General features: G+C 39.6%; 1 protein-coding gene across 4 annotated transcripts in view; it reads right to left on the bottom strand.

The window, feature by feature from the left end:
• MBTPS1 (membrane bound transcription factor peptidase, site 1) overlaps window positions 1–13,721 on the bottom strand; it is a 99,386-nt gene that overhangs the window by 71,540 nt on the left and 14,125 nt on the right. For 3 of the 4 annotated variants that reach the window (XM_072117728.1, XM_072117730.1, XM_072117729.1), the window contains exons 2-3: window positions 10,243–10,697; window positions 4,491–4,748 (exon numbers count right to left, since the gene is read on the bottom strand). In XM_072117728.1, the coding sequence (XP_071973829.1) occupies window positions 4,491–4,748; window positions 10,243–10,411 (427 nt within the window). In that variant the 5' untranslated portion in view covers window positions 10,412–10,697. Of the gene's footprint in view, window positions 1–922; window positions 1,137–4,490; window positions 4,749–10,242; window positions 10,698–13,721 lie in introns of those variants that run through there. The other variant, XM_072117731.1, reaches the window with a different exon arrangement.

Raw genomic sequence — 13,721 nt, 5'->3', positions numbered from 1 at the left:
CGTGCTGTATAGAGGTATATAGGCTTGCTACGTCCCAGCTCACCAGGAGGCAGTCTTGTGGTATGTTCCTCAGGGAGCCGGTGAGCTCCAGAAATGCAGAAGTGTCCAGTAAGAATTAGTGTGTTTCTTTGATAAGTGGGGTAATAACTTTCTCTAACATAATTGATAGTGGGGACAGAATAGAATCTGTAGAGGCCACAATGGGCCTGCCCGGTGGGTTGTTGAGGGTCTTATGTATCTTAGGAAGTGTATAGAACACCGGGGTAACTGGATGGGGGTTAGAAAGAAATCTGGCAGTGTGGTCATCAATTGTTCCTAATTGTAAGTAGTGTCTCAGGATAGATTGTATTTTGTCTCTGATCCTAAAGACTGGGTCCCCTGGGATCCTAGTGTACAACCGTTCAGCTGTCTTAGGGCTTCATTTATATAGTCGTGTCTGTCCATAATGACTAACGCTCCCCCCTTGTCGGCTGGTTTACTAAATTTTTGTCAGTAAGAGTTCTAAGGGCTTGGTGGTCTAATGCACTCATGTTGGAATGGGTTTTGTAATGTCCTAGCTGAAAGTCGTGTCTGAATTTGTCGAGGTCTCTAGTAACCAGTTGTATATAGGTTTCCACTGGAGCATAGGACCTTGGAGGGATATATGAGCTCTTAGTCCGTAATCCGAGATCTCTAGTGCTGATGCACGTAGATGGGGATCCGCTCGTAATGGCAGGAGTCTCTGTGGAGTCCTGGAAATGGGCCCGTAGCCTCAGGGTTCTATAGAACCTCTGTAGGTCCATTTCCAGCTGAAAAGTATTCAACTGGTAAGTGGGGCAGAAAGAAATGCCTTTGTGTAAGATGGAATATTCCGCTGGGTTCAGGGAGTAAGAGGAGATGTTCACTACTAAAGAGTGTGTAGGGTCATCGGAAAATGTCCTACCTGGGAGCGGGTTGTCATCAGATCTCTGTAGGTTCTTGTGCCCTCGGCCCCTCCTCGTCTGCGTGATCTTGGTCGTCCCTGCGTTCCTAAAAAAGATTGTTGAGAGTAGTGGTTTTCCGGGCCAGAATCTGTGTAAGGGGAATCTCTGGACGAGGATACGCTGCGTGGGTGTCCTAATCGGAAGTATCCTTCCTTCCATCTGTAGACCAGTTTCGTTTTGTAGTCCCTTAGGAATTTCTTTCTTTTAGTGTTCTCCGCTGTGGTACGATGTTCGAGAAGAAGCTTAGACAGCCTCAGAAGAGTTCACACAACTAAAAGAACGCCTAAGGAATCCTGTAACTGTTGCTCGATTACACCGATTTGTTCCTTCAGTGTAGCGATGTGTCTCTGTGGGTGTCTCAGTAAGTGTCATCAAATCAAAACTACACTTGTTGAGGATCTGCTCAAATTGGGCACAATAGTCCTGTTCGTCACTGAAAATCGTTGGTCTAATTGGGACCCGAAGGCCTCTTGGGATTCTTTCCACCTTGACGTGTTCTGCTAGAATTACACAATGTAATTCATAGTTTGTCAACCGACAGGACATCTGCTGCATATGGGGGGGAACGTTGGAGTCCCTACTCTCATTTCATCAACATATCAATTCCATATTTCCTGAACTTAAATTCACTCTTCAATACAGCCATACTGAGATCAGTTTCCTAGACACCATGGTCTCTAAGAACCAGGAGGGTTCTCTTCAAACTGACATTTTCCGCAAAACCACGGATCGCAACAGTTTGTTGCACTTCACTAGCTGTCACCCTCCAGCCACACTTAACTCTATTCCCAAGTCACAGTTCACTAGAGTTAGATCCCAACATACGTACTAAAAGATTGGATGAAATGGCAGACCGCTTTAGATCATGGGGTTAAACTGTCATACACCGGAACCTACAGGAATCAAGGTTACATAACAGGGATAAACAACCTAAAATGAAACGTATTCCATTTGTACACACCTTTCACCCCACATCCAATAAGATACTTAACATCTTGAGAGGTCATTGGCACATACTCACCAAAGCCTTTCCACAAATTGACAAATTTAGAGCCCTCCTACTTCCGTGCAGACGTCGTCCACAAAACCTTAGGGATAGACTGATTAAAGCAGACATTGGCTCGACGAGACAACAATTCCTAAGATCTCCCCGTAGAGTCGCCTTTCCATGCCTTAACTGCATGCAATGCTCGAATGTCCAGAAGGGCGAGGGCTTTTTTCACCCTCGCACTGGAAAAAGATTTCTCATAAAGGACTACTTCACATGCCATACTAACTTTGCCATTTATCTAATCAAATGCCCCTGCGGACTTCTATATGTAGGTGAGTTGGTGTTGGTACATCTCATTTGAGATGTAATCTTATGATCCTTTTTTTTCATGTATTGTGTGTCATTTAATTTTTCCATAATAACATTACTCTTTATTTCTTTCCACAGAGACGCTAATTCCCTCCTATACACTGATGGGTAAGATTCTACACATAGAGTGATAACTGTGATAATACACCATCCTATTATCTGACATGGATCCAGTCCCTACATACCTAGATTACATGAGCTCATTCTTAACTCTCTACTAAACAGCTGTCCTCACGTGCACATATTCACGTGCGCCTAATCTGTCGCATCTCCTTACATAGGAGGCAATAGGACTAGACCTGACACATTGTTTGCATCATCAGACCACACCCCTTGTGGGAGGGACTTCCTGTTTAAATAGTCACTAGCGCATCCACCTGTGTGCAGCAAGCACAGTACTAAGCGCCAGCACCCAGATACTCTTTGGTAGAATGCTTTTGGTGAGCATGAACCTGTTTTCTTTGATTTTAGATACTACTGGTATATGTCTGCACAGCTTTGTTCACTCTGATACCCTGTTGTCTTACTAGTATCATGTAATGATGTGAACTACATTTGTTGATGAATCCTGGCTCTGAGAATCTTAGACTACTACCACGTTGAACTGACTACATGGATATTGTATTGATGTTCCTTGGATTTTTCCACCATTATGTATATATGTACCTTATATCCACTTGTATATTTCATGCCAATATTGATGTTGTATATATGTTCGATTTACAGTGTGAGAAAGGCCCTTGTGGCCGAAACGTCACACAAGTATCACTGCTGTAATCTATCACTTTGAAGATATTAAATGCATGTTAAAATCCATTGGAGTGCGTGGTCCTAATTTTACTTTACATGGGGTTGGATCCCTGGATCAGACGCACCAAGATACTTGAAAGTGCAGACCGAATATATTAACTAATAAAACCAGTTGGAGTCAGACATTCATTTCAGTTAAAAGCAATAATCAATGCTAATAAAAGACAGGAATATATACTTAAAGGGGTATTCCTATCTGGGCATTCACATTTTATTAAATTAATATTCCATATGTAAACATTTCTTCAATTGTTAAAAAAAAAAAAAAAAAAAATCTTCCTGTGTGAAGAGAATTTCTCATAAATGTAGTCATTCTGTCCCTTAGAAACGAGAAAGCTTCCTCGGATACGACCACCTCACATTTTGGCAGCAGTGGCCAGACATGCGCTATGGAGTCCTGCCTGACTACCTGGATTCAGCAATCATTACCACACAATGGATACAATGAAGTAGGCAGATACTGACAAAGGTATAGGAGACAGATTTCAAGAACAGGAAAGAAATAACAGGTGTTTTGTTGTACGTTAATGCCAGGGCTTTGGAGTGGGTAAGCCAAACCTCAGATTTCCTCAATATGATGAAAATGGTACCAACTCTAGAGTCCTGTTTTCCTGGTCACTCTAGCAGCGCCGAGATAAATGCGGCCTTTACTTCCCAGTGCCCCATTCTTCTAATCTAACGTAGAAGAGCTTCACCCTGGAGCATGTACATAAAGCACATGCAGCCTGCCAAGCCATGAGTCGCAGTTCAATGAGCACTTCCATAACTGATGGAAATGTTCATTGGTGAAGGAGGCTAGATAGTGGGGAGTGCAACTGAGGTCGAAACTGCTCCCAGGTCCTCTCCCATCGCCATGTGTCCCTGTGTATGCGTTGAGACCAGGACCCAAGCAAAGCGCAAGCAGGAGAGAACCCAGGAGTGGCAAGAACTTGTGAGCTGTACTCTACTGCTCCTGGCACAGTTCTGCTCAGGGCCCCGATGCCACCGCATACAACCAGCACAGAGGAGAGAAGAAGTTGTAGTGCGGTGCAGTGAGGAGTCAGGAAGAGGACTTTTTTTGTCTGCTCTGGGGGTCTACCATACCATTATTATTCTGCTCTGCATGTAGCGTTTGGTCAGTGTGGTGGTTTTTATTGCTGTATCGTGGCATTTATTATTTCTGGGGTGGCATTTTATGCGGTACTTTGGTTGTTGGTATAGGTTTGTATAGTTGGCGTCATGATAAAATGGACCAACTACAAAGCCCTGGTTAATAGTATTAGTACATTGCCAAAAATGTAGATCTCACAAAATGTTGTTAGCGTTAGTTGCATTATGGTTACATCAAACTTTACCACTATCAATATGAAGCATCTCACCCTCTACAAATTTGAGAGTTCGAAAAACACACTTCTGAGGAGTAACTCGCTTGATGTTGGGGTGGTCTTCCAATGTCAAAACGCCATCACGCTCATCACTCTTGATCTCAATCAGTTCAAAGTCACTTGGGTAGTCACTGGCTGGGTTATTCCTTGGTACAATCCGCCAGTCCTCAATACCACGGCTCCTTAGTGCACTGCTGATAAAATTGCTTCGTGCATTTGCAGTAAAGTATCCTTTAAATGCTACAATGTATTCTATAAAATAAAATAAAGATAATACTGTAAATCTTTCCAGATCAGGTCAGCTGAGTACCAAAATATGTAACCTTCCTCAAATGTCATGAATAGCAGCAACCAAAGTTTCTGAAGGTCTTTATCTCTAGTAGATGGGTACAGAAAGTCCTTCAGAGCCAATGATAAAACCATAAGATGGGTCATTAGCAGTGTAACATGGGGACTGCCACACTGAGCATCCAATGTCTTCCATCTCCAACCATAATTTGTTTAATAGCTGAAGGTAAGAAGAATAGGAACAAAAAAAAACCCTATTTAAGAGTATAGCGAATCATGGCTTTAACAAAGCATTGTGAAACTCTCATTGTAAACGCCTATTATATTTTCACAGTAACATGTAGTTCAGTTGCCGGCACCAAAACAAATTAGATCATCTACTGTTAAAAGGAGTTAAATAAGTCTCACAAGTATACTGTGTAGGTTTCAGCCCTCCTGTAATGCCCCTGTTTCTATTTGTATGATAGCCAGGGTTTGGAAGCTTGTGCGCACACTATTCTGGTTCAGGGACAGGTAGCCTCATACTCTCCCCCGTGCTCCCCTTTGGGCTAATCACCACATCTGCAGTCCCTTGTGCTAGTATTTGGAGAAGCTGCAGAGATGGCCGAATCTAGTCATCAGCTAAATCCCCCTTTTCCAAATTCTTCATAAGTTGGAACTGTCCCTATATATTTGGAAAAATCTGGTCAAGGTGGATGGAGATCACCGAAATGGCTGGCTAGCCATTTTAACTCCTTTTGTGTGGGTGGGTTGTGGGGGGGAGATTGGATGTATGTTTGGGTGCATATGCTTTTCTTACTTATCTGTGCCCCACTGGGACCATTGACAGTCTACTGGCTTTCATTCATCTACTGTACTGTTTACACCTTGCACACTTGTACCATTTTGTGATCTGTACTATTGATCATTGCAACCTGCTTGTTTTGTGGTACAGTTATTATAAAATATATAAATAGAACCTTTTTAACCCCTTCACAACTGCCATACAGCTATTTACATCTTTTTTTGCACATGCCCCAGGCATAAAGGCCGTTTATAAACGTCCTGATAGTGACCAAATTGAAACAGCTATAACTCCTGGAACCCAAAAACACATTTCTGGGGTCATATTAAACAGGATAATATCCCCATCAATAGGATATCAGGATTACTGCATTACTCTTAAAGTTGTAGTAAAAAAAATAATAATAATAATTTAAAAAAATGTATTTTTGTATACAGCTTTACATCTCCAATTGTTACTTTAAGGGTGGATATGTCCAGTTCTGTGAACCATCCATACACAATCAAGCTACCATATTAAATGGCAGATTCTTCTGTTTAACCCCTTACACCTCGATGACCAAAATATATTTTTCAAAACCAGGATGTGTCACTTTATCCAATTATAACTTTAGAAGGCTTTAAACTTGCCCAAGTGTTTGAGTTTGTTTTTCCATTACATTTTGTACTTCAAAATAGTGGAAAATTTTAGTTGATTTATTTAACATTTATGAAAAAAAGGTGAATTTGGTAAACATTTTTAAATAATGTGCCACTTTCAAACTTTAAAATGTTCTGTTTTTCTAACTGATAATTTACTACCCAAATTAGTAACCAACATTTACCATATCAGCTTTGTGGTGGCGTCATTTTAGAAGTGTCTTTTTGTTTTATTACGACGCTAGAAAGATCACAAGATCGAACAGCAGTTTCAAATTAAAAAAAAAAAAAATTAGAATCCATTTTAGGGAACATTTCATTTCTATAGGGATTTTTGAAGTTCTGTTAATAGAAAGCCCCCACATATAACCCCTTTCCATTAACCTCGACCTCAAAACAGGGGGTAGGAAGTTTGTTAACCCATTATGTATTTTCCAGAAATTCAAACAAAATGAAGGTTTGATTTGGAATTCACTAATATTTATCATTAATGTGGGTAATTTTGCAGCTAAATTAATGTATTAACTGAATAAAAGTAGAAAATGATCTAGGAATATATTGGACAGTTTTTCAGAGTAAGAGGACACCCCACACGTGGATGCCAGGGCACATGACGAAGCACGGAAGCGAAGGAGCCATTGAGCTTTTGAAGGGCAGCATAGTTGTTTTGAAGGGCCATGACACGTTTGTAGGGTCCCTGAGGTCACGTTCACACAAAGCATTTTGAAACAATCCAAAGGCTGCACCCACATTGAGGCAAGATTGCATTTACTTTGTGTTTAGTTAATGTGTTGGAAACACAATGTTACCAAAATATGCAATCACAAGTGGAGTCTTTGGATTGAGTTTTCAAACAAAACCAAAATGCTACGTGTGAACGTGACCTCAGGTACCTTTTTATCATGTGGTATAGGGGGAATTTTAACTCCATGCCACTGATGGGCTTTTTCCATTTTACTTTGTTTATTGCTCCCTACTTTCAAAAGTCAATAACTTTATTTTTCCCCCATGTACAGAGCTGTATTAGGGTTTGTTTTCTGCGTAACAAAATTGTACTTAATTGGAAATACAACTCAAAATGCGGTAAAATTTTCACAAAACCGCATCTGTGCCATTTTCTTGTGGGCTCTGTTTTTACAGTGTTGATTCAGACATTTAAACATTTTTCTGTTACTGGGTTCACCACCGAGAATAACTGGTTTTATATCTATAGATTGTTGGACATTTTGGCACGCAGCGATACCAAACATGTTTTACTGTTTCATAATTTTTTGTTTTTTGTAAATAAACGCATAACTTAGCCAAAATTTACAACTAAAATGAAGTACAACAAGTGAGAAAAAAAAAAAAAATCTCAGAATCATTTTGATAAGTAACAGGGTTCAAAACTTAACCATATAAAGTGATGCATGTCAGAATACAAAAAAAAAAATGGAGCTAAGCCCTATGCTAAAAAATGGCTGCGTCCTTAAGGAATTAATAGCGAACAGCAGTATACCATAAACAAGAAAGAAAAAAAAAAATAATCATGAAGGTGGGAAATAGGATTAAATTCAAATCATTTACCATATGTTTATTGAACTTCATCTATTGTATCCTAACGGAGAGACATGCCATCCATTAGGATTATACTCAAATAATTTTGCATATTTTTATTGAACTTACATGTTGTAATGCAATTTCATTGTTCCGCTTTATTTTGTTTATGGTATACTGCAGTCCTATCACAAGTTGCTTCTAAAGGCATGTGATTGATAGGCAGCTTCTTTGATTGTTCATTAGCGGTATGAATAAGGACCATGTAGCACAGATCCAAAACATGCCACCATGCCAGGAGTTTTCAATTTTCTCGCGATTCTAATAGGGACCAGACCAAGATTTTTTTTTTCCAGGCATGCACAGCAACTACATTGACTGGACATTACCTTGTGGGTGAGCATACCCTGAATTTTTTTCTATTTACTATCATCTTCCTTGTGGTTCTCTGAGCTACAGGGCAATTTAAAAGGGACTCTGCCTCCAGGAGTGTGGTTTTTAGCTGGTGACAGGTTCCAATAGCCTATGCCATACAGATTTTATAAATGCCTTTGACAGTATTCAGTATACAATAGTTTGATTTACATTACCTTGCTCCCTGCTAAAAGTATGTGGTCATTACTCTCCTCCACAAAATCCCCCTCTGGCTGCTTAACCCCTTAACGCTCTGCGCCGTAGCTCTACGGCGCAGAGGTATAAGGGATGTATGAAGAGGGCTCACGAGCTATTAACCCTCTAAACGCCGCCGGCAAAGTCGCCGGCGGCGTTTAAAAGACGGTGGCGCGCGGGCGCCGCCATCTTTTTTTCGATCGCCACGCCCCCAAACGTCATCGGGGGGCGGCGATCGGTTACCATGGTAGCCTCGGGTCTTCTTTTGACACGAGGCTACATGGTTTATGCAGGTTCGTTACAATGAGCCAGTGGCTCATTGTAATGTATGACCTGCAAAAATGCCATATATTGCAATACTGTAGTATTGCAGTATATGGTAGGAGCGATCTGACCATCTAGGGTTATTGTACCCTAATGGTCTAAAAAAATAGTGAAAAAAGAAAGAAAAAAAAAAGTTTAAAAAATAAAAAAATTTAATAAAATATTAAAAGTTCAAATCACCCCCCTTTCCCTAGAACGGATATAAAACATAACAAACAGTAAAAATCAGACATATTAGGTATCGCCGCGTCCCAAAATGCCCGATCTATCAAAATATAAAAAACGGTTACGGTCGGCGGTGACCTCCGAGGCGGAAATGGCGCCCAAATGTCCGAAATGCGACTTTTACACCTTTTTACATAACATAAAAAATGAAATAAAAAATGATCAAAATGTCGCACAGACCTCACAATGGTAGCAATGAAAACGTCGCCTCATTTCGCAAAAAATGACCCCTCACACATCTCCGTGCGCCAAAGTATGAAAAAGTTATTAGCGTCAGAAGATGGCAAAAAAATTTCTTTTTTTTTTTACACATTCGTTTAATTTTTGAAAATGTATTAAAACACAATAAAACCTGTATAAATTTGGTATCACCGCGATCGCACCGAACCAAAGAATAAAGTAGGCATGTTATTTGGAGCGAAGAGTGAAAGTCGTAAAAACTGAGCGCACAAGAACGTGCGTTTTTTTTTCCAATTTTTCCACATTTGGAATTTTTTTTCAGCTTCGCAGTACACGGCATGTTAAAATAAATAACATCACGGGAAATTAAAATTTGTTACGCACAAAATAAGCCCGCACACAGGTCTGTACACGTAAAAATGAAAAAGTTATGGATTTTTGAAGTTGGAGAGCGAGAAATCAGCCGAAAAACCCTGCGTCCTTAAGGGGTTAATGCACATGACCAGAAGTAGGGAGGAGTGAGGGAACGGTGTGGGTTTGGAGGAGACAAGACGGACACACACATGCTGCAGCTGCTCTCCCCCTTAGGACTAATCACTCACTGCTGGCAACTAGCCAGATAATGGGAGTGAAAACTATTGAAAATGTTTGAATGCCGACAAAGGCATTTTTAAAATGAGTATAGCATAGGCCATTTGAAGTTGCCACCAGCACAAAAAAAAAAAAAAAAAAAAAAAAAAAAAACACACCACACATACACAGTTCAGGTTCCATTTCCAACTAAGACTTTACCTGAACATATTGTTTTAGATAATTGAACCACAATTCTAAGGTTTGTACGATAGAATTCGGTTTGATAATTAGCCGGTTGAGGTGTTGCAGAACCCAAGCTATAAGCATCTAATATAACATTCTAGCACCAGGCTCATCTCAGACAAAATATGTCTCTTCTGCTCACTTTCACATTACTTTGTAGGGGATTTTTAATGCATAGGTAAAACAGTTGGGATTTCAACTAAAAAAGGGGGTTCTAGAAAGAAGACTACATACCGACCTGTTGGTGCTGATAGTTTAAAGGGTACCAGTCACCAATTTTTACCCCTCTAAAGACGCATTCACCCTAAAACTACTTCTGAAAGTCAACAGATTACACTAAACTCACCGTGTTTCACCACTGAGGAAGAAAAATCCACACTAAGTGTAAGATGAGAGCAGCCATTACAGGATTCAGTTTCATGGGAAGAGTTTCCCGGCTGGGTGCTCTGGTGCTTCTTTAGACACAGCAACATCACAACCAGCTGCAACCAGAACTTTGCAAACATCATGTTCATAAAATATGGTGTAAAATTTATAAGTCAGAGCCTGTGTTCACAACGTTAAGCACACAGAGGTATCACTTGCAGGTTCTACCTGCCAACATCCAGCCGGGTAACTATAAAAAATTCTAAGGCTTCAGAAAAGTTTGCATATCAGAGGCTTGGAGCCTGGGTGCACAGGTATCATTTCTTTCGGCGTTTCTTCTCCATGGCGGCCAAGACTCCTCGCTCACTCAGTGTGAGAAGAAAACAGTTCGGAATCCATAACCCAAGAACAAGATAACCACTTTAAAATGAGTTTCTGTAAAAATCCATAAAGAAAATTATAAATTAAAAGTTATTAAAATGCATTACATACAGAAAAAAAAAAAAAAAAAATCAACTTTTCAAGTTATTCAGATAAAATGTGGGGGCATGAACGCGTCTTTCCCTCCCCTGTGACAGCTTATACAGTCAGATACAGATCAGTATACTAAAGATGCCAAGAACACAATGAGGTCGGGTAACAATTCACACAGAGTGACAAGATGACAAAATAAGAGGTATAGATAACCATCTGGCTTGGTGGGCGACTACCCAGGCGTTATTCTACATTACTCACCAGTCTACAAAACTAAGAAAAGCAGTGAAAAAAAAAAAAAATATGTATATAACATAACGCAAACCCCACAAATATAGTATCACTGCGTCCATAACAATCCATTTCAACAATGATTGCTCGAAAAAGGTGATAAACAACGAAACGTCGCCGGTTTTGGAATAAACCCTTCCTTTTTTCTACTTATACTCTGGAGTGCTGCCTCTATTTTTTGGATTTATATGCGTCCATAACAAGCCGCAGAATAAAAGTAAAATAATTATTGAACTCGCACTTGGAACGCTGTAAAAAAGCCACATAAAAAAAAACCCAAAATAATGATTTTTACCCATTAGTCCCATAAAAAAAATGCACTAAAAAAAATTAAATAAATACCGTATATACTCGAGTATAAGCCGACCCGAGTATAAGCCGAGACCCCTAATTTCAACACAAAAAACTGGGAAAACCTATTGACTCGAGTATAAGCCGAGGGTGGGAAATGCATTGGTTACAGCCTCCCAGTACATAGTCTGCCAGCCCCTGTAGTAGGAAAAAAAAAATAACACTGTACTCATCTTTCCGACGTCCCCCATAGGTCCTCTTCTGTCTCAGACAGAAGAGGACCTACGGGTGACGTCAGAAAGGTGAGTTTTGTCTTTATTCTTTTAGTTGACTCGAGTATAAGCCGAGTTAGGGTTTTTGAGCACAAATTTTGTGCTGAAAAACTAGGCTTATACTCGAGTATATAAGGTACTCCAGAATGATATTATTGCAAAGTACAACATATCCCGGAAAAAAAAACAAGCCCTCAACCAGCCCCATAGCCAAAAAAATTACAAATGTTATGCCACTTGGGAGACATGATGAACAAATTATAGATTTTTCCCCACATTAGGGTTTTATTTGGCATATTTAGTAAAACATGAGAAAAGTCTGGTATCCCAGTAATTGTATTAAAAAAACTAAATAAATTATACATACACATATTTTGGGGAAACCCCAAAATAACACTAGAAAAAGCATCTCATCCCGGAAAAAAAAAAAAAAAAAAAAAAAGCCCCAATGAGGAAAAATTTTTTAGCCTGCAGGACGCTCTTCCCTTCTTAAAACAAGTAACGGCCACATATAGAGGGGGGGGGGGTCTCCGAAATTATGTAACAAATTGTAAGACGAGTTTGGAAAGGTGTCAATTGTATGGCTGAATGAACGGATAACCGACAAAATTTTGACCATTCTAAATTTCACCTCCATTTTAATTTAATTACTATGAGGGTGCGTTCACACGTTGCAGTTAAAACTGCATCACAATCAGCTTTGAGGTGGCATTAGGTCCAGTTTTGTCAATTGAACAGGTGAAAGACATGAACTGAATGGGTGAATTTGATTTTGAAGGGGAAACCTTCTCCACAAATGTCATTCACCCGTTCAGTTCATGTCTTTCACCTGTTCAATTGACAAAACTGCACCTAAAGCCACCTCAAAGCTGATTGTGATGCAGCTTTAACTGCAACGTGTGAACGCACCCTGAAGATCTTAAGGGCTTAATCTTCCTAAAAGTTGTTCGAGGGGTTGATATATAGGGGTTTAATGCTAAATATTTAAAACTTCATTCAAAACAGTAATTATCCCCAAAATAGCCAATGCTGATTAGCCAATTATCACATTATGTCAATGTAAAATGAAATAGAATAATTTGGAGCTGGCATAATCCATGATTTGGAGATGCTCATTAGATTTCAAGCACGTTAGATTTCAGACATGCTACAGGCATTCATATAGACATTGTGTGCTTTTAAATGTTTTTAATTGTTATAAGTACTTAATAAATATTTTCCATAAATATCTTTTTGGCATGTTGGCCATTTTGTACACATTCCACCTATTTTTTCTTGCTCTTCATCTATTTTATCACTTGTGGCTTAGGAAAATTATGGGTAAAAGTGGAGTTTTTGGGAAAATGTTCACCTTTCCTTTTTGGGTCCCAATTTTATTTTACACCTGTATGTGCAAATACACATATTACACCTTGCTGAATTCTACGAAGGGTGTACTTTCCAAAATGGTGTCACTTGTTAGGGTTCCCCTCTGTTTTGGTACCACCGGGATCTCCAAATGTATCCTGACATTAAAAAGCATTTCAGCCATATTTGTCCTCCAAAAACTGAAAAGCGCCGTTTTCTTTCCAAGTGTCACCCTGTGTCAGTACAGCATAAGACAGTGACAAAATGGGTATGGGCATACTCAGGAAGAATTGCACCAAACATTATGAGATGCATTTTCCTTTAAGCTTTTGTGAAGGAACATTTTGTGTTTAATGAATGTAAAGATAAAATTACATTTCCATAATTTCACTTTTATTAATTTTTCACCCTCATGAAACGCTCAAAGGGTTAAACTTTCTAAAGGGTTTGGATATTTTGAGGTGTGCAGTTTCTAAAATGGTGTAATTTGTTGGGGGAGCCTTAAAAACGCATTTCTAAAAAACTTGACAAGCCTTACTCTGCTTATACTTGAGTCAAGAAAAAAAATTGGTCAAAACTCACCTTTCCGACGTCACGCATAGGTCCTATGCTTGTTTCGATGCTCTGGTTTTTCTGCTCCTGAAAAGACAAGCGGGTTGATACGCACATTGGGGGCCAATAACGCCACAGGGTTATCCTCTTGCAAAAGGTGTATTATTAATTGATTCTATGATGCCATATGCTGTTACCTAACTGTAAAGCACATTTTGTTTACATTTGCGAG

This window comes from Engystomops pustulosus, chromosome 7, assembly GCF_040894005.1.
Source record: "Engystomops pustulosus chromosome 7, aEngPut4.maternal, whole genome shotgun sequence".
Taxonomy (NCBI): Eukaryota; Metazoa; Chordata; class Amphibia; order Anura; family Leptodactylidae; genus Engystomops; species Engystomops pustulosus.
This window is presented reverse-complemented; position numbering and strand designations above follow the sequence as displayed.